Source organism: Pungitius pungitius, chromosome 8 (assembly GCF_949316345.1).
Source record: "Pungitius pungitius chromosome 8, fPunPun2.1, whole genome shotgun sequence".
NCBI lineage: Eukaryota > Metazoa > Chordata > Actinopteri > Perciformes > Gasterosteidae > Pungitius > Pungitius pungitius.
Window position 1 is genome coordinate 19899160 of NC_084907.1, and position 20908 is coordinate 19920067.

The 20908-nt window shown below is 48.6% G+C and overlaps 1 protein-coding gene across 3 annotated transcripts in view; it reads left to right on the plus strand.

Moving 5' to 3' along the window:
- The window catches only part of LOC119194060 (nuclear receptor coactivator 3-like), a 28694-nt gene that overhangs the window by 3401 nt on the left and 4385 nt on the right, over positions 1-20908 (plus strand). For all 3 annotated transcript variants that reach the window (XM_037448115.2, XM_037448116.2, XM_037448114.2), the window contains exons 2-15: positions 12261-12365; positions 12573-12733; positions 16069-16169; positions 16347-16521; positions 16664-16855; positions 16994-17080; positions 17322-17465; positions 17712-17859; positions 17977-18545; positions 18661-19604; positions 19691-19814; positions 20006-20260; positions 20402-20617; positions 20786-20903. In XM_037448115.2, coding sequence (XP_037304012.2) covers positions 12280-12365; positions 12573-12733; positions 16069-16169; positions 16347-16521; positions 16664-16855; positions 16994-17080; positions 17322-17465; positions 17712-17859; positions 17977-18545; positions 18661-19604; positions 19691-19814; positions 20006-20260; positions 20402-20617; positions 20786-20903 — 3320 coding nt within the window. In that variant the 5' untranslated portion in view covers positions 12261-12279. The remainder of the gene's footprint in view (positions 1-12260; positions 12366-12572; positions 12734-16068; positions 16170-16346; positions 16522-16663; positions 16856-16993; positions 17081-17321; positions 17466-17711; positions 17860-17976; positions 18546-18660; positions 19605-19690; positions 19815-20005; positions 20261-20401; positions 20618-20785; positions 20904-20908) is intronic.

Below are 20908 nucleotides of genomic sequence, written 5' to 3' on the forward strand. Positions count from 1 at the left end.
GGTGGGGTGGGGTGGGGTGGGGTGGGGTGGGGGGGGGAGGAGACCGTGCACACGTCTGAAAGCCAAACGGGCAGCCTGAAGCAATCATTGCACCCAATTCCACTTTATAACCAGCAAGGAGTTGGAGCAGTTCAGTCTCGGCAGTCCTCGTTGATTGGACGGAGGCAAGAATTTATTAGGGGAGGGGGTGCCAAGAGCTTTGTGTCGTCCGTCCCCCCCCCCCCCCCCAAAAAAAAACCCGCCCCTCCACCCAACCCCAACCCCCTCTTTGCCCTTCCTCTTTAACTTCAACTCCCCCTTTAACTTTCGCTCCCCCGGCTGAAGAATGCTCGTAAAAAGGGCTTCACCTGAACAAGCCAGTGGGAGGGAAGCTCTCTGGCCTTGTTTTGTTACCATTGTAAAATGTCAGCAAGACCATGTTTGTATTTGTGTGGCTTTAACTTTAGGGCCCCTATTTTTATGAAGAAAAAAAAACCAAAACGCTTTCGGGGAGAGACGAGGGTGGAGGGGGGGGGGGGGGGGGAGAAAAAAAGTTTGGTTTGTCAGATAACTGCTACCAGATGCTCTGCCTGTCTGTTATTCAGTAGAGACGAGAAGAAAGAGTCAAGAGAAGAAGGCACGCGGTCACTTCTGGGTGAACTTCTCAACTTGTTACATCGAGCCTCTCATCTTCTCCCGGGCTACAATTGTCCCCGCTCTACTCTACCTTCATTTAAATGTGCAAACTTAAAAAAGGAGGGCGTGTTGGCGTCTGCAAAATTGCGACTTTGGCACCAAAAACAACAAGAGGCTTTGGCCTTGACCTCTGCAGGGTGAACAGGTCACAGCGTCTCGCAAGGCTTTGAAATATCGAGGCCCTCAACACTCTACACCCCCCCCCCCCCCCCCCCGCCCTCCCTTCCCGTGCCCCACTAAGACGGTCCGCCATGTTGACCCTGCTGGATGCATGTGGCAGCGGGGCGAGGTCGCTCAGGCCGAAGGATACGTGCACGTGTGTGGGGACCGTGGGGCAGCAGAGGTCGCCGCGTGGCGGCTCACCTTCAGTTATCGGCGCCATTCGTTAAAGGGAATGACCCCCCCCCAAAAACGCAGCGAGCGTGGAGGCGTTGGCTCACAGCGCCGACCTCGGCAGCTGTTGTTTTTTTTTTTTTTTTCTTTCTTCACATGCAGTTTTTACTTTTTATTGCGGCCTTAAGTTCAACGAGAAGTCAAGTTGAGCGACAGACTTCCACGGCATCGTTAAAGGCCCCAGACTTACGACTGCATTTCAGCGCTGGCACGGCATGTGTCGGATCATTTATTACCATCCCGTTTCTCTCCACAACATTTCTCTCCTTAATTGGACAGATTTATTTTTCTCTCACTCCGGATTGAAATGGAAACTGTCGCGTTCGCCGACGTCCCCTCTGCGTGCGCGGCTCGTCATCGAAGCAACGTGCCAGTCAAAGGGCCGCCTCCCTGACATTGACACGTCACGTCAATCTTTGCGGCGTTTTTTTTTTTGTTTTTACCAAACAAAACTCACTCACTACGAGTTGGCCGTTTTCAGTGTGAACCAGTATTTTTTGCACAGAAGAACTTTTGGCAGAGGATCGCCATGTTTCCATTGAGCTTGTTCCTTCTTCTCCTCTAATTGCTGCACCGTAACCACTGACTGTACAGCCGCGGCATGATTACATAGGAGACGGCCCCTGTACCATTAGCACCTCCGACTGACGCAACCCGGTTGCACGAGGCCGCGCCTTGATTCAAGTCAAAGAATGCTGGACCCAAACACAGCGAAGGGGAATCAAGTCAACCAGCTTTTTAAAGCTTTTGTGTCAAATTAGTCATTAGTCGATGCATGTTTCAAATTGCAGTTAGAATTAGGGTGCTTTTACAGCTTGCTTTCCCGTTTTTATCGAGCTTAAGATGAAGCTTCGGCGCCGCCACAAAACCAACAGACGTGCGATCTTCACTCGTGAAATACGGATACCACATTTTTCCCCCCGTACTGCAGATGGGATTGTTTTGAATATTGTTTATCTAGTGGGTTTAGTGTAATGAAATAGTGTGTATGCAGCTGCTGTACGGAGACCGAGTTCAAGCTCCCACAGCAGTCGACCGAGCGTGTGCCAACACGCCAACACTAAGCTGCCCGAGTTCTGACTTCTTCTTCTGACTGAGAGTTAGCTCGGCTGCAAACTCGTTCTTCAGTCCATGCTCATGGTTCAGTTATTATTATAATAGTTGTTATTATTGTTATTATTTCATTTGGTCACGACTCTCTTCAAAACACTAGTGAGATTCCAGCGACACTCGAGGCTTTGAGCAACAGAAGACTTCAACGGCCATGAACCGCAAGGAAGGGGTTTCCTGGACTGGGTACCTTCAGTGGCACATAATTAATGTGTAATGGCACTGCTGCTCCTCAATGATTTATTCAAAATGGGTTTCTGAAAGCGGTGGGGGAAAAAAAATAATGTTACTGTTGGAAACGGTGAACTGATTTAGTACAAATAAACGTGACCTAGATAAAGGCCGTGGACCAGCAACTGGAGCCACTAAGCTTCGCGACCCTCTGTGGGTGGCGGCAACATCGGTTTTGACCAAACCCTCAAACCAACTGGGGGTTCACCTCCAAACCAGTACGGGACCGCTTGTGATTTGACTAAAGATTGAAAAAGTAAACTCGCTCCTCCCGTGAAGACGTCACAACAGCGAGCAGAACGCTGCGGGAGCTCTGCTTGTCGTGAGCGTTTTTTTTAAAAGCTTTTCTGGAGCATTTTCGTTTGGAATCGTCTGCGGGTCCCCGAGAACATTGACCCCCCCCCCCCCCCCCCCCCCCCCGAAGAATTTTGATTGGTTTCTTTTTTTGGGTATCAACTATGAGGGCGGGTTTGAAGTAAAAAAAAAAAAACAGCGTGAGTCACCCTCTGTCTGCTCCCTTGCAGAATGAGGGACTTGATTAGCAGTGCTGGCTTAATCACTCACGCAGATGGGAACAGAGCGCAGTGTCACCAGGAGGAAAACAAACGTGTGTGTGTGTGTGTGTGTGTGTACGTTGGCACATGTGTCTCCAGTCAAGCCCGAGCGGCTCTGGTTTGATTCTGGAACAGAGTCGTGTGAGTTTCCGTACGAGCCCGTCAGTGCTCCTGGTTTCTTGAGTTTTTTTTTTTTTTTATCAAACTGGAGCAAAATGGCCTCTTCTCCTTGTGCGTCCGACCGCAGAAGGACCCTCATGGTTCCCTGAGTTTACCGAGCATTTTTAGTCATTCGTCATTTTTTTTTTACTTCGCCACGATTAGCCGTCTGTCGAAGCGGGAGATAACGGACTGCAAGTATCAAAGCAAAGCATGGCCGTGAGGACTAGAGGGTTTAACCCCCCCCCTCCCCACCTCCTCCTTCCCCTCTCCAGTTCCGCTCCGGCTCTGTGGAATCTTTTTCACCTCGGCTCTGTCAACACGTGAAACTGCCCGGTCGAAAGAAAGGAAAAGAAGTGGTAAAGGGGGAAAAATAGGAGGTGTGTGTGTGTGGAGAGAGGGGGGGGGGGGGGGGGCTAGTTTTGAAACTGGCGTCAGACCATCTTTTGAGTGGAATTCTTTGCAGGGGTCAGAGTTCAGGCGCCGCAGTGCGGTGCTGCGATTGGCTGAGGAAAGGTGAAACGAAAACCACGGTAAACTTTTGACCCCGGCGCAGGAGCTTTGCAGGAACGCCCAGCTCTGGCGTGGTGGAACAGAGCCCGCTCTCTTCCTGTGTTTACTCCACCAATCCAACAGGGACGGCGGGGGGAGAGAGAGAGAGGGGGAGAGAGAGAGTGAGAGAGTGGAGGGAGGGAGGGAGGGAGGGAGGGAGGGAAGCGACGAAAAAAACCACCACAGCCTTGCTGTGTCTGAAAATGAATATCTGCCTTATTTTTCACGGCGTGGCACAGTTGAAGCGTGTACACAAACACACACACACACACACGGATCTCCTCTTGAGTACAGAGAAGGTAATACCAAGCATCGTCTTTAGAAAAATAAATTATTTTATATATATATATATATCGTTTCCCATGGTGGACAAATCCTCTTCTGAATTGTGTGATGCTGTATGAGATTTTGCGTGTTTGTGTGTGTGTGTTCTTCATACATCAGACTGGCCAGTATGGCGGCTGGGCTCTGGCCATCCAGATAAAAGGCTTCGTAGCCATTGATTAATGAACTCATTTCCGTAATATTAGCCTCTTATGATTGCAGCCGCCCCGCCTCTCTCGCTCGCTCTCTCTCTCTCGCTCTCTCTCGCTCTCTCTCTCTCGCTCTCTCTCTCGATGTCTGCTCTCATCGCCGCACTTTATTTTTTTTGTCACGGTCAAGCTTATGGAAAATGAAGAGGTTTGGTTTGCGATGTGGCTACTTGGATGTGTGCCCGTGTGGTCCTTTTTCTCTTCTTTGTCCCTATTGATGATGGATAGTTGTAGGAGATGCACGTGTGACACACACACACGCGCACACACACGCACACTCGTTGGAATCTGCCTTGGCTTTGTTACCACCTTCATTTATTTTGCCCTGTTTTTTTCTACACAATGCAGTTGCAGTTTGTGTAAGAGTGTGCGTGTACAAGTGGAGGATGTTTGTTTTTCTAGGAGATTCAAGCAATCCTATTAAGGCGGCTTCTCTATGGTTTAAACTATTTTCCATCCTTAAATTCATCTGCGGGCATTTTGTTCACAACATGTTTCAGAGAAAGCCAATATATCTTAAACGCTTTAGCATCAGTATATTTTTTGGTCCAGTGAAACAAGTTTTTTTTAATTTTTTTTTTTACTGATAATCAACCAACCCCACGTTTACTTTCCGTCTGCGGAGGCTGTTTGTGACTTGAATTATGAAATTAATAGTTGTGAAAACATTTTAATTGCAGAGAACCGAGCGGCCCACGTTCGTTTTAGGCCTTGATTGGTTCATTAAATTGAGCCTCAAAGGCTTCTTTCTGATGCTGGTCTAAAACGCACAATTTCCAATAATCTTCTGTGGCAACTGTAAGGTGGTCATGTTAAAAATATTCGTACAATTGAGAGACTAAAACAGCTTATTCTACGCAGTGCAGACCGATGTGTTTTCAGCCTGCTGTTTTCACCTGTTCTTCCTGGAATTTCAAACCTGCCTCAGTACCCAAATGGACACTTTCTCTAAACAATGTTTTCCGCTCAAAATCCACACTCCCACGTACACGTGTGCCCCTTCGTCCGCGCCGTCCCCGTCCTTAGGTCACATCGTGTGGCGACGCTCCGCATCACATCCCTGTTTGGTCCCATCGGCCAGAGTTTGATTTAAAATCAAGTGTCATGTGGGCAGGAAAGCAGTCCAATTCACCAACATGGATGCATTGGACTCGATGCCTCCAGATTAAAGGGGAATCCCGTAAATGGCGGGATGATGAATTGCTGCTGAACGAAGTGATCACGTTGCCCGCGGTTCCCTTTTGTTTCTCCTGTGATCCAGCAGGGTGAAATGAATACGCAAATGATTGGTTCAAGCATGGATTTCAACACATTAAAAGTTCTTTAATGTCAGTCATTCCTAAGTTATCTTCCTAATAAAAAATGAGTTTTAGAATCGGTATCATTGCAAGCAGAAGTAATTAAGTGCAGACAGCCCACCAATTTCTTATTGCTTTTTAAATATTTGACAGACATGGCATTCTTTTACTTTAAGGTGTGACTCTTTTATTCACACAGACTAATGGAAGTCCGTATAGGAGCACCTCTTCCTCTTGGTTATAATGACAATTTGATTTTAACCTCAAGTAGATTTCGGTTGGATTCAAATTGTCAAAGAATGACCTCCTAACGCCACTATTCCTTGACCTTGGAAATTTTAGTTGGGTGCAAGGAAAGATGCTTAGGAGAATTCATGAGGATTTAGCAAAGGAAACCCCGAAGTTGAGAGAATCCAACTAGACCTCCACTAAGTTACGCATATTACGGACGTGTGCCTCTCTGAAAATGCGATGAATTACGTTGCACGTAGCTAATTGTGTTCAGTGTTAACGACCTACACAAGATGCTGCTCATTATAATGCAACATTTCAGCAGGTGAGTTAAAAGTGGCACAACAGAAAGGCAGACCTTTGTCCCATGATGTGGACACGGAGTTCATTTGTATCTAACTAAACTATATATATAAAATCTCAAACGGCTCTGTATCGTGATCCAGTGAAACGTTACAGTAGATTGTGTGTTGAACAGAGCCGCTGAGCCTTGAAGAGTGTGAGCTCCACTTCTTCACTCGGGGGGGGAGAAAAGGCTCTTTGAAGCAAAGCAGGAAGTCATTCGGTCTTCTTGTTTCTTTTTCACTCTTGATGTCCCGACTCTAGTGGACACCTTTTTTTTTGTTTCCTTGTTACCGCGTGTGTTTAGAATACAGGGAAGTAATGGTGCAAAATGCTTCTAGGAGCTCCAGTAGTGTCTGCCAGGATGTTTGAATAGACGGAAGCTTAGAATATTTGTAGCTGTCTTTCCACATCCTCAAACACTCTCTCTCCCCCCCTCCCTGCTCTAATAAAGACGTGCGCTTTGGGGTGTGCATTTCGGGGGTCTGTACTTGTGTGTATCTTTGTTTGGTGGGCCTCTGTTTATTGTTGGGCCTGCCCCTCTGTCTCAGGGAGCTCAGATTGCAGACTTTATTTCAGGCAGAGCAGAAATTTCCTCGTCAATTTTCCCGAATAATCCTGCTTCCGTTTCGGCCTTCAAGCCTGTGTGTTGCATTAATGCACCTTTTTTTTTTTTTTTTTAATACAGCGAACTCCAGTGCATTGATACAAGAGGGTGCCAATAACAGTTCTGTTTAGTAGCACTTTTAAGTAATCTGGTTTGCATTACATTTGAGAACTTTTTTCCTTTTTTGGGGGGGGGGGAGATTTACACATTTTAGTGTTTGGCTCGCTTGCTTATTTCTGGAAGCACATGGGGAGAGGAATAAAAATGTACTCATGTGTTCCCTCCAAAGACCTTCACATGCTACACTTTCAATTTAATGAGGAGTATTACTTTTTTTTTGGTTGCAGAGCGACCACACAGTTGTCGGCCATCGTTATTTGCCTCACATGTTCGCTTCCAGGTCTCTCACGGAGTTCTGCGGGATGGCTGGTATTATCCAGGCGAGAGGAGTGTGTAAGATCACGCTCAATGGACGGGACGGACGGCCCGTGCCTTTGGAGACGCTCCCTTTTATTTACTGCGCACGAGTCGAGCTGCGCTAGACACGAGAGCTCCGAGGCGTGCAGTGCTTCCGATGTCGGATAATCACGTTGCTGATGATGCCTCCAAAACCCGCCGCCGGGATGGAAAAGCATGTTTAGTTAATAGCCCAAACTAAGGCATACATAAAAAAAAAAAAAAAAACGTCATCATTGTAGGATTTGCATCTTTCCGACAGTCCTTGGAACACGTCGTACGTGACGGAGGCTTTTGTTAGAAAAAGCAACGGGAGCTAAGCTTCAAATTATGAAAACATTTTATCTGAAAGTTCTGCCCCAACATAAACTATGCACCGGAGCCAGATGCCCGAAAACCACACATAATCCTGAGCGAGTCCATGAGATGCCTGAGACCAACACGCCCGTGAATACAATACGAACGGGTCACATTTTTGGAGAGGACTGTTAAAAATGTAAACCCTTAAATATAGCATTTGGAGCATGCTTCTTTTTCAACGTGGATGACACTTGGAAACACGTTTGATGCATATAAATGATCAAAGAACGTGAGCTGCCTTGTTTTGGTCATTGTTGCCTTGTCCTACGGCACAAAAGTATTTTCCGTCGGTACGGTAGTGTTTGCAATGCTACCGGATATTTCTGATGAAGGCGTGAGAAATTAGCCTTTGAGCGCTTTGTGCAGTCTTCTTTCCTGCTGCTTTCAACCCTTCTAAGCAGAAGGTGCCCCCCCCCCCCCACCTCCCTCTCCACTTCTTAATGCAGGAGGGGGCTCAAAGACGGCCTCCTCTGCCCATCACTGCTCAGAGAACGCAAGAGGCTCACCTTGCTGGTGAAACTATGCATGCTGACCCTTTAAAATAATGAATTTGATTTGATGATCAGTAAAAACCCAGAACTTGAGTTCCTGCTTTGCTCACCGGCAGTCAACATGCTGCCTTGCTGCTCAACTATTTGCACCATTCCACTGCCTCTTTGATATTTGTACCCTCTGACTTTATGGTTCTATGGGCACTCTTCTTTTTAAAGCAGTACGTGATGTATTTGTGCTTTTTTTTTTTTACTCTACAAGTTTAGGTTGAGGATCTGTTCCAATCGGCCACCAGTATCTGCATATTTTTTTTTCTTTTTTCGAGCGGATACCCGGCACTATTTCTGTCGGTGCGCTGTGTCTCCGATCTCCTCCCCTCCCCCTCCCGGTTCTCTCTGCCTCCTCCCCCCCTCTTTATTCTTCTCAATCTGCCCGGGCTCCTCCTCCTCCTCCTCCTCCTCCCCCTGCTGCGGCCATATTCATACCAGTGCTCATGTCTTCTTGTTTGAATCAGATTTCAGTACCAGAAGTCACCCGTGCATGCCGAGTGTGTTGTGTGTTTGTGCTCTGGCAGAGCGCTGAGGTGATGGACACCGTTCACCGTAACAGGGGACACGGAAGACCGCTGAGGATGCAACGCAGCGAAAAACCAGTCCTCTGGGGTCGCCCGTGCGTCACCCTCGCACTAGTTCCCAGCGAATTGTTGTCTTGTTGTTGGGAGGAGTCGACTCAGAATCCTTAAACTGTGTTTGGACAGCCGATAGAAAGGGAACGCTGGTCTCTCTTTCTCTGCGTTAAATTATTCAGCGGCGGCATTAGCTCCGTAGCAGCGCTGCGTTTAGGACTGATGTGATCCGTGGTAGAGGATCTCCCTCACACACACACACACACACACACACACACACACACACACACACACACACACACACACACACACACACACACACTCTCTCTGTGGGTATAGTAGGCTGCAGGCTTGCAACTGCTCGTTGTGTGGGTCTCTGCCAACTGTCTGACTTGTGACTATCAAGGCTAAACCTCTTTGCAAGCAATGTGACACCATCTGTTTTTACAGGATTTGAAGCATTTGTAAAATCTACGTTTAAAAAAAAAAAAAATCTTGAATTAAGGTTTTATTTTTTATGTCTTGGAGAACAGCAGTTTTTGACAGGTTTCTTTTTTTTCTTTCTTAAAGTCACATGCTGTTCTTTTATGGTGAAGATTTAGTTTTTAGAGTAACGGTATTGTTATTAGATTTCATGAAGGAAAGGACATCTGCTTATCTGTGGCAGTAGGATGACGGTGCTAAAGGTCATTGTTTTTGGGAGCAGTTTGTTCCCAAACACTGACGGTCAGGCCCTCAAAGTTTAGTTGTATTTATTTGCTTTGTATTTACATTGTACCTCGCATTGCAGTTTAAACATAAAAGTGTCCCTGTTTGCTTCAACCTCCTTCAAGCTAATGCACATCTGTGGTCCCTCGATACGTCAAAAAATGAAAGCACAACAGCAGAACACACTAAAAACAACACAAAAGTAGATAAAGTCCGACACAAAAAAACATAATGGATCCCTTGACGTGAAAATGGTTTCAGAAATTCCTTTTTAAATGTTATTTTTGAGCAATGCTATTTTAGCGTGTATTTTAAATTTGCAGACTTGACACCGACTCAAGTGGGATTCCTCTCTGTTCCCCTGCGCAAAGCTTATTAAACTGCTATGATGAGAAAACACAAGAGCCCAGAGGATCTGCTCTGTGATCAGGAACCCAAATGGTTCCGTAGTGTTTCTGAGGCGGAGGTTTGGGACGGCCACGCAGCGGTCAGGTGTGAGCAGGAACCAGGGTCGGACGGGGGTCCCACCAGAGACACGCAACAGCATGTAAATAGAGTGGAAGAGTGGGCACATTTCCAGGAAGTGATGACGCAGTGGAGCGTGCTCGGGGGGGGGGGACGACGTAAACAGGATGCTGTCTGCCGTGGCTTCCTGTGCCATTTTTAAAAACTATTTTTTTTCCCATGAATTTCTATGAAAGGTAGTCCTATAAAAAGCCTCATGCTAATTTCACAGGGAGCAGTGCCATCAAAGAGTCACGTCGACCCAGTTGATGGTCCATTTTCACCAGATGTTGACACATGCAAGCGGCACTGAGCCCTAAAGGGATCTCGACTGGTCAAGCGGCAGTAGGCCCTGAAGGTCAAGGTGAGCATGTGGGGTGACGAACACCGGCACCCCTCAGGCGGACGATCTGATTCAGACCCCCTTTTTCATTTTTTGTCGTATCCCACATGTCGACAGCTAGTGCCCCGCCCCCCCCCCCCCTCGTCTATGGCAAGGCTACGCGCTGCGTCTACGCTGGCAGGCCCGTTGGGGCCCGTTGGGGCTGCGGTTTTGGTGGGCCGCTGCCTCGTTCTCTAACTCGGCTGTGGAAGTGGGATGTGTGTCACTTCTCAGATTTCGGTCGTGCCAAAAACCTTTTGAACGCACAAAATGTCAACTCGGGTGAAATGAGCGAGACTGCTCTCACTCGGTGTATTTTAATACCCCACGACAGCGTGGTTGTTTCGGCGAAGTCATTGAAGCAAAAGGACTGTTTTAAAAAAAAAAAAAAAAAAAAAAAAACATTTTTCTTCACTTTCACGGCCAAGTAGAAACCACGCCGCTCGCCACGGCCTGCTCTCAGAAAGGCCCCCAGCAGAGCATACTGCTCAGGATGTGAGGCCGACGGAGGGCTGATGTCATCTTCCTCCACTGCTGCAGAGGTGAACCGTAGGACAGAAAACTACCAGTGAAGGAAGGAAGGAAGGAAAAGAGGGGACGTTCATTGAGAGTCAAAGCCGAAGCAGGACGGGCAGATTTACACATGGGTGCTGAAAGGCAGCCGACGGGAAACATCCAATGCAGATTTACGGCGCGCAGTGCATGTCTGGGACTCTGCAGAAGCCGCGGTGCTGGGTGACCGGGCTCCGTGTCCCGGCCTGCCATTGCGGAGCCGAAGTTGCGTAATGGCCCCCCCCCCCTCCCCCATCCGTTCTATAGTTTTCCACTGTGGAATGAGCTCACTCTCGGCTTTTTTGTTTGAGCGTGTGTGTGTGTGCGCGCGCACGCACAAGCATGCAGCAGAGTCGAGGTTGTTGTAATTGTAGCAGAACTAACTGGCAGTGCAGCCACAGCTGGCTGTGTGTGTGTGTGTGTGTGTGTGTGTGTGTGAGCAGTGCCCCTGGCTGCAGAGGTTTCCTCTCACGTGAACTCTGGAGCGGGTCAGACACAGGGCGGTGCCAGAGCAAGAAAACAAGGGCAGGGTCCACAGCCCAGTGCTGCTACACCCAGGCAGGGGAGGGAACGAAGGGAGGGGTTAACTTCGGATGGGGGGGGGGTGAGGCAAAAGCTATTGAAAGAAAGAACGGATGTAGCCTAGTATGGAGAATGCGGAAGAGGGATCATTTTAACTTGTCCCTGAAATGTGGAGCCTCGCCTGGACTGTCTCCGGCCTCCCAAGCAGTGTGTGTGTGTATCTCTACACCTCTAACCACCCCCACCCCCCCTCGCGGCGCTGTCCCAAGCATTTAGACAAAGAGGCAGGCTGGGCAACGTGTGCCTTGCTTGGACGGTGGCTCAACACAGCGCGCCGCGACGTGTCTGTACAAGCCGGCGTGCTGGAAGCGAGTTGTATGCACACAGTGTGTGAAAGTGCTGCTGCTAGCAGAGTGGTATCGTTCTAGCAGGCTGGCTGGCTGGCTGAACGCAGGATGACCCATCTCCCCCGAGGCTCCAGATCACTACATCATCATCAGTCGCTCCTCGCAGTGGAACAGATGAGATTTCACTCCCATCGAGCAGTAAGCAGGAACCACTGCTGCTTTGCTAACTGGATGGTATTCCCTCATAAATCTGTGTGCGAATCCTCAATCTACTCTTTCCCTGGAAGAATCACTTCACTCATAACCTCAACAGCTTGGGGGTTTTAATGATTTTTTCCTCAGTTCCACAAATTGATGCCTAGCTTTTGAGGTTTGCCTGAATTTGACGTCATTTCAGAGTGAACTTTACAGAGAACTGACAGCTGAAGGCAATTTCCAATCCACAAATTATACTTTGATTTGATTAGATTCCGCACATATGAAAGTGTTTCCCCTACCGAACCTAGGGGGAAACACCATATGAGCATATAAATCCCCTTTCTCGGTTCACTCCTTCTGATCATGCTGCACCACCTATCTATGCCGCGTCTACTATCTAAACGCAATGTGCCGCTTTTGTGCTTTCAGGTGCTGACATGCGCTGAAGATGAGTGGCGTAGGAGACAACTTGTTGGAGCCGCTGTGCGCCGACCGCAAGCGTAAACTGTCCACCTGCGACACACCGGGCTTAGGGTGAGTGCTCCGTGACTTCTGAGCGACCCGCTTTTCGTCCGCTGCCGCTTCCTCCCATCTGTGCCTCACGTGTGCGTCTGCTGCCAGCCGACTTTGTTGAAGCGCCTGAACCGCCGGTGGCCGTGCAAGACGGGCCGCCGGGGAGGTGAGGTTGTCATGGCGACCCATCCTAATCCCCCCCCCCCCCCCTTTGGGCTCTCCCGGCAGGTGTGACAAGCGTCGGAGGGAACAGGAGAGCAAGTACATCGAGGAGCTGGCTGAGCTCATCTCTGCGAACCTCTCCAACATCGACAGCTTCAACGTCAAGCCGGACAAATGTGCCATCCTCAAGGAGACCGTGAGGCAGATCCGACAGATCAAAGAGCAAGGTATCGCTACACGGTTCACCCACACATACAACAGATTAGTATATCGGGTCGTTATTGTGCGTAAATGGTGAAATACTTTCAAACAGAATTCGTGGGAAGCTCCCGGCTGCTGGACCGATGATGCCTGTGATGAGTAGGAATGGTTATAGTTTGGTTTTTTTGCAATACCGGCATAACCGGTTTAAAATGCTAACCTCGCCTGAACCGATACTTGAAAAAGAACAAAACGACAATTGACGACAATAAAGGCTTTTTAAAACACTTTCATGTCGTTGAACATACAAACGCTGTAATTTGAATCATGTTCCTATGCTCTGTATCATGGTCCATGACCCTCCATCAGCTGCAGCGACTCCACCCATCAGGATCCATGACGTATGTAAACAGACACGTGGATTAGCCTGCCTACCTGTTCGGAACAGATAAATTAGCCATGGATATCAGGCGTGTTTTGAAAAGACCACTGAATGCTCCCACCACCACAGATGCTCGCAAAAGGCCTTAAGTAAAAGAACATTTTATAAAAGTTAAACAGCAGGAGACCAATTCACGTTTTTAACTTTGCATCAAGACAAAACGCTATTAATAACGTGCTTTCAAATACGATGATGCATGTAACAAGCCGGCCTTACCACGGTAACAAATGAAGATGCATGCAACTATCCTCATGATGAAAATTGTACATTCTTGCTACTTGTTCTTCTGAGTTTGTATCTCTATGGTGGAAATGCACTTATTGTAAGTCGCTTTGGATAAAAGCATCAGCTAAATGACGTGTCATGTCATTTGCGCTTTGTTTTGCATTGCCTCACGTTTGAAATCACGTCGAGGTCTGTCTGATCACACGATGCTTAGTTTACCCACCGGAGCCACAGAGACATCAAAGCAGTGTAAAAAAGTCAATTTCCCCACCAAACCCTAGTGATGAAGCGGCGTGTTTGGTTCACGGCCAGGCTGCCTCGCACTGACAGTCGGTCTGGCTGTTCGTATCGCTCGGGGTAGACGAGCACCAGTAATTGAGGCCGGTTCTCGTGGGTCGCAGCTCGAGGCTGTCAGTGACGGCGCGTATCCAGACGAGCTTCTCTCTGCAAGACAGATGACACGTGTGACGCAGATATCAGGCCGTTTATTGCTCCTATCTTTTGGTAATTTTCCAATTGCTTTGCAGATTTTGCATGAGTGGATACACCAAATGCATATATAGATTTTTTTTTTTTTTTTTTTTAGGCCGTCAAGAGTAAATTTGTGAGGTTAAGTGGGTAAGGAAGAAAGACAGAGATTATATTGAAATCTACCCACAGGGTCACAGCTGGATACTGCTGGTCCCGGTGTTATGTCGCTAGGTTGCCATGGTTACCAGATGGCAATGATGGAAGGCCTCTGTTTTTATTTCTTTCTATTGTCCACTTGAAACACCTTTTTTAACTGTGTTCATACATCCTCGCCTATTTGCGAATTTTGAATTAGAGACACTCTTATCTCTCTAGAAAGGTAAAGATTATACCAGGTGGGCAGTGGCCTTATTAGTACAGCTTGTAAACCAGACCCAACTCCTGAATTTAACTCTATTCCTGATATAGAATCATCATCATCATCATCATCATATTCTACAGTTTTAGGTGACTGTGGTGCTAAAGCTGATTTAGCAGAGCTTTTAGAACACAATGCCGTTAGCCAAATTCACAAATAATAAATTTCCAGTTGACCGAATTGACGGCCGTGTTATGAAAGGAAACCATTGGCTCGGAGCCAGCAGAAGCACAGCTGGAAAACAAATCGGCAAAATAAATTAGCCAAACCAAAATGAACACCCACCCACCCCGTAACACTGTCAGCTGGCAATTTCACAAACCCTCTTCCTCACTTCACTCAGAACCTGAACCTGGCTACTAACGTCAGCTCCCGCTGTCTGTAGCGGTCCGAAGCCGACTTGGTTGCCGTTGGAAGACTGTGGCTTTGCGTGGCGTGATTTGTTTCTTCAGTAGATCGGACTGTAATGCGACACCGGGGTTGATAGCAGGCGACACACATTGACGTCATTCACAGGTATCGACAACAACGAACCTGCTTTGTTGGGTTTCGGACGACTCGACTGCTTTTGTTAGGTATACAAAAAAATGACTTGAATAAATGTGTTATTCGTAGCTTCCCCAAGTTATTTGGATGCGAGGGAAAGCTCATTAGAGATTTAGGAGAAGACGATCGCGGTGTTCAAAGGATCAGAATCCACTTTCACTAAACAACGTGATTATAATGCTACGGTGGACATCGCTGATGAAGGTCTGCCAACGAAAGAAGGTCGACAAAATCAATCAAGATCAACTCAAACACGACCACATGTTGTCTATTATTCTGCTGCTCGCAGGCTATTTAAAACGCCTCTTATGTGACGGGCTGCTTCACGCTTAGTGTCCGAAGGAAAGAAACCGGAGCTCCTTCATCCCGCTGCTCAATCAACGCTGCTTCAGTACAAACTGATTCAATATTAATGAAACTATTCAAAATACATATTTCTCACGTACAGCTGTATCGATTCAACTGTTCAGTTAAACGTTTTATTTTGTGTTCGAACTCATTTTTTCTTCTGTGTTTCATTTTCAAAGTACATAAATGGATTTAAAATGAAACAAATAATTCATATAAATAATAATAATTGAATCATTGAAGCACCTTTCGCTGGCATTTAGTGAATTATCATGGCGACCACTCCAGGTGATTTCACCCCGTCTGCCTGAGCCCCGATGTCATTTCTACATCTAGATCGATCAATCAATCAATCAATCAATATGTTGTGCTGCAGATTTTCCTTTAAACATATCAAATGTGACCATAAGAAACAGGTGGAGGTGAGTTTCATTCTTTTCTAAAACCGCAAACCAGGGGTGATGAGAACCATTGGGACATTCATCACCATTAAATCCAGCGTTGTAGTATTTAGTCGTCTCGCTCAGCGCCACACATGGTTCTGCTGTATAGAGTGGTATCTAACAAAGCCTCAGACACATGCTGATTTCAAAAATAGAAAGGCATGCTAGTCATCCGATCGGGACTCACGCTGCCACCTGCTGGCCTGAATAAAGTACAGGTATTTCTTAGTAAAACGGAGCTAACTGGAAACCATAGCTGGGCATTCTGATCAGTGGTGTGATCGGGAAGTGCTATGAAATAACATCTTGTACGCTGTCGAGGGCATGTGCACTTCTCAAAATGAAAGTCTTATTGAACAGCTGCTGTTCCACCGGAGAGATGCCATAGAAAGGATTTCCAATGTGTGAAGCAAATGAAGACATAGCAAGCTGCTGTAAAATGGGGCTTCTAACTTCATCTGTCCTCAGGAAAGAGCTCTTGCAGTGATGACGATGTCCAGAAGGCAGACGTGTCTTCCACTGGTCAAGGGGTCATCGACAAGGACCACCTGGGGCCGCTGCTCCTACAGGTCAGCTTGGGAGACAATAACTGGGTGTTTCTTTCATTGCTCATTTGCAGTTGAAGTCAAAATGTCTCAGTTGGTTCATTTTAAGTGATTTAAAAAAAAAGGGTTAAGCACATCTAATAATATTTTGTCTGATACATCTTCTTCAATTCGACTCGCCCTTTGACTGCACCTCCTTAGGCCTTGGATGGCTTCCTTTTCGTGGTCAACCGAGAGGGCAACATTGTGTTTGTGTCGGACAACGTGACGCAGTACCTGCAGTACAAGCAGGAGGAGCTGATCAACACCAGCGTGTACAACATCATCCACGACGAGGACAGGGAGGAGTTCCACAAGAACCTACCCAAGTCTAACGGTGAGTCACGGGCTCATGCCTGTGTGGGAGCATTCACCATCACATGCCCGCATGTACACTCCAACACAGTGTCTCACTCTCTCGCTCGCATCCATTCGACTTTTTGAAGGCGTGTTCAAATGTGGACCATTTCTCTAAATAGCACCAAATGGGGCATCGTGGGCTGGAGAGGCCCCACGGCAGAAGAGCCACACCTTCAACTGTCGAATGCTGGTGAACTTCGTTCACGGCCCGAGTCATGGGCTGTCAGAAGAGAGGCCCGGGGGCCATCGCTATGAGACCATGCAGTGTTTTGCCCTCACTCAGCCCCGGGCCATGATGGAGGAGGGAGAAGGTAACATTTTGTGGCTTACATGCCTTCTTCTGTGCTTGTACGTTGCGAATGATACGCACAGGATTGTCCACGTCCCGTCTGTCCCCCAGCGGAGTCAAACGGGGACTTAACATTTGCCTTGTCTCTCTTTGCTTATAGATTTGCAGTCATGTATGATATGCGTGGCACGGCGTATCATTGCTGTAGAGAGGACGGAGAGGTTCAGCACCCGACATGAACTGTCTGGTGAGTTTCCATTGTGTTGTATCAGAGATGTGCAGATATATGTTTTAACTACCGTTGGAAATGTTTGTGTGCCTCCTAAAAGGAAACGGACTCTAAATTACAATTCCTCATCATGCTGATTTGACAATGTGACCTTTCAAGCCGTGTCATTTTAGATATTGAGAGATGTACACCATAGATAATTAATTCCATTAGGCGGACACACTGCATCTAAAGATCTCTATCCACTCTCCTGTCGCAGGTAAGCTGATTGAAATCGAGCAGCAGACCTCCCTTAGCACCACTATGCGTCCTGGCTGGGAGGACCTGGTGAGGCGCTGCATGCAGATGTTCCTCCATCGAAGTGAGGGACAACCGTGGTCCTACAAACGGCACTATCAAGATGGTATAGAACCTTAAACCTCCCCTCCTTTCAACCTCCCTTGACAACAACAACAACACCACTTTTTGGTCCAGTATATCAAACATTACCATTACCAAACAAACATTAAATTTGTAATACACATTGACGCTTTTCAGACTGTGATCACCTGCGGCTTCATGGCAGTTTTTATAACCGTTTGTATTTCTTTACGTTGCGCGTACCTAGCCTGGTTTTATGGAGTTTTTATTTGGCTTCTTTCTGCTCTAGCTTTCCACAATGGTCATGCGGAGACCCCCCTCTACCGCTTCTCCCTCGGGGATGGCACGCCCGTCACAGCGCAGACCAGAAGCGACCTCTGCAGAAATCCCAACACCAATGAGCCGCACTCTTTCCTCTCTACACACTTGCTCCAAAGGTGCACATAAAACAAATGAAACTAACTTTCTCCTTCAATGGAATGATTGTCTCAGTGTGTTTATGAGTGCTTCAACTCCTTTTTCCCTTTCTCGTTATCTGCTGCATTCGCTTACAGGGAGCAGAATAGTTATCGCGGAAACCAGGTTGGAAGTATGAGGCCTCAAAACATGGCTGTGAACAACCCCAACCAGCCGATGAACATGGGACCAGGGGGGGGCATGAACAGGGGCTACGGCATGGCCGAGCACAGCAACATGCCACAACGTGGAGGGCCTCCGTACGCCGGGGGCAGCCGCATGAATCCCATGAACCACATGAATCCCATGCATCAGATGAATCAAATGAACTCCATGCATCAGATGAACAGCATGGGCCAAATGAATCAGATGAATCCAATGGGTTCCATGCATCCAATGAGCTCCCCCATGAGCCAAATGGGGCCCATGAATCAGATGGGCCACCATGGCATGCATCAGCAGCAGCAGCAGCAGCAGCAGCATCATCATCAGCAGATGGGTCAGTTCCATGGAGGTGGAGGTGGACCCGGAGGGGGAGGGTACGGCATGGGGATGACCAGCCCCCCACAGGCCAGTCCCGGTATTAATGGCCCCCCGCACAACGTCCTGGGTTCCCCCAGAGTCCGAGGAAGCCCCAAAATGGGTGCCAGCCCCTTTTCTCCCGGAGGTATGAAGCAAACATTTCTCAACTCTTGAATTAGTTCTGTGAAAAATCCCAACTCTCGCATCGCGTGACACTTTTACATTGGTGAGATGAGATGTATTCATTTGCCTTCCTGCAGGTATGAACTCCCCCATGGGCTCCAGTCAAGGGACCACCTTCTCCAGCAGCTCCTTGAACGCCCTGCAGGCCATTAGTGAGGGAGTGGGCAATCCGATGCCCTCCCCCCTCACGTCTCCGCCCCCTCACAAGCCAGACAGCTCCCCGAGCATCAACTCCACCAACCATGCAGCAGGGGGACCCTGTAAACCAAGCCTCCCGTCCTACTCCGACTCCAAGAGTCCAGGCAGCTCGCTGGCAGCCGGAGGAGAGCCGCAGTCTCAGCAGAATCCACGCACCCCCACCAGCGAGGGCCCGCCTGACAAGCCAGACAGCCAGGCCAGCCGAGAGGCGGGTCCGGCCGGGGGTGAATCCAACCGACGGGTCCCTGACACAAAGTCTCACAAGAAGCTTCTGCAGCTCCTCATCTCCCCAACGGACGAGCTGGTGCCGCCTAATCACCCGCCCGGCTCCACGCCAGAGGCTAAAGACGGGACCGCCGGGGTCACCAGCCCCTCCTCGACAGGAGTGTCCTCCTCTACGGGCGGGAGTCACGGCGCCGTGTCCTCCTCAGGCGGCGCGGGACATTTGACGAGTCAGTCGCTGCAGGAGAAGCACAAGATCCTGCACAAGCTTCTGCAGAACGGGAACACTCCAGACGAGGTGGCTCGCATCACAGCCGAGGCCACCGGAAAGAGCAGCCTGGATCAGGGGGGCCCGGAGCCCGGGCCCGCAGCAGCTGGAGGGGTCAGGGGATCCGAATCAAAGCAGGAGGAGCACAGCCCGAAGAAGGAGAAGCCCCACGCCCTCCTTCACTACCTCTTGAATAAGGATGACTCTAAGGAAATTGCTGACGTCAAGCCAAAGCAGGAGGAGCTGGAGGGGAGAGGAGCTCAAGGGGTGGGGGTCACCAGCTCTGACCCCCACTGCATGGATGGGAAGGTCAAGATGGAGCCGTCAGATGAGGTAAAGCTGATGCACTTTTTGGATTGAATTGATTGAAGATATGAGATATCAGAACATTGTTGTCTTCTTGTGTCTCGACGATTCAGGCGGAAACCCTGGAGACCATTTTGGGTGTCCCAAGGAACAACCCCGGCTTCTACCCTGAACCAGACTCCAGAGCAGGGAAGGACGCGGGGAACAAACAGGGAAACGTGCCCGAAAATCTACGCGGTAAGTCCGTCTACTTGAATATTGTGATCAAATCCTGCCTATTGGAAAAATGAATTGAGACCTGTAATATCGGATTCTTTTTACGGCTTGCTTGAGTTTTCACACTGTAGACGATGCCTCATCTGGTGCAGTTCTGAAAACCTCAACATGTGACGATATTTAATCCAACGTGGGTATTGTGTGCGTTTCAGATGGGGAGAGAGGCCCAGCTCAGCGTGCCACCTATCAAAGAGCCTTGTCCATGGACGCCAAGCCACCCACGGGTGGCGAGGGAGGAGGAGGAGGAGGAGGAGGAGGAGGAGGAGGAGGGCTCGCAGGGAGACGGAACGTCCCCTGTCCCACGTTGGTCAAACAAGAGAAGATGGAAGCTCCCATTCGACCTGGGCCCTTTCCCAATGGCTTTCCAGGGGGCATGGCTGTGTGTTCACCACGGGGCCACCCAACAAGTGAGTTGAAAGCGTATTTCTTGTCCTTGCTGTGTACTACCCAGGGCACGGGAATTGTTTAAATTTGAGTGTCCAGTGTTCACTTTGTTGCTGGGCTCACTGATGAAAACACTCAAAGTTCATGGGGTCTGTGTTTATCAGGAGGAATGGGCCGAGGGATGGGAATGCCTCAGCGGCCTCCCATGTCGGCGCCAGGGGACTGGGGGATGCCGAGGTCCAGCAGCAGCAGCCCCGTGGCCGGACAAGTACACCCGGGTATGGGTCGCTCTGGTCCAATGGGAGGACCCATGATCAACCGGTCCAACAGTGTGCCCGGGAAAACCAGGTCTATGCTGCAGCAGCAACTCATGGATATGGGTACGTCTCCTGTAGTGTGAGAAACTGAAGCGTGTTGATGTTTGGTGCTTGTACTTATAATAATAGTAATGAAAATGTAAAGGTTTTCTCTGGGTTGACTGACGGATAATTTGGACTCATTGTATCAACCTCATGCTGATAATACACTGCCGATTTTCATCTCTGCAGGTACCAATGAAGCCAACATGGGCATGAGCCCGTTTGGTGGACACGGGCCCACACCTCGGTCCCCGTCCTGGCCAGACTCTGCTATGGGACTGGACAGGCCAAAGGTTAAATCAAACAGGTGAC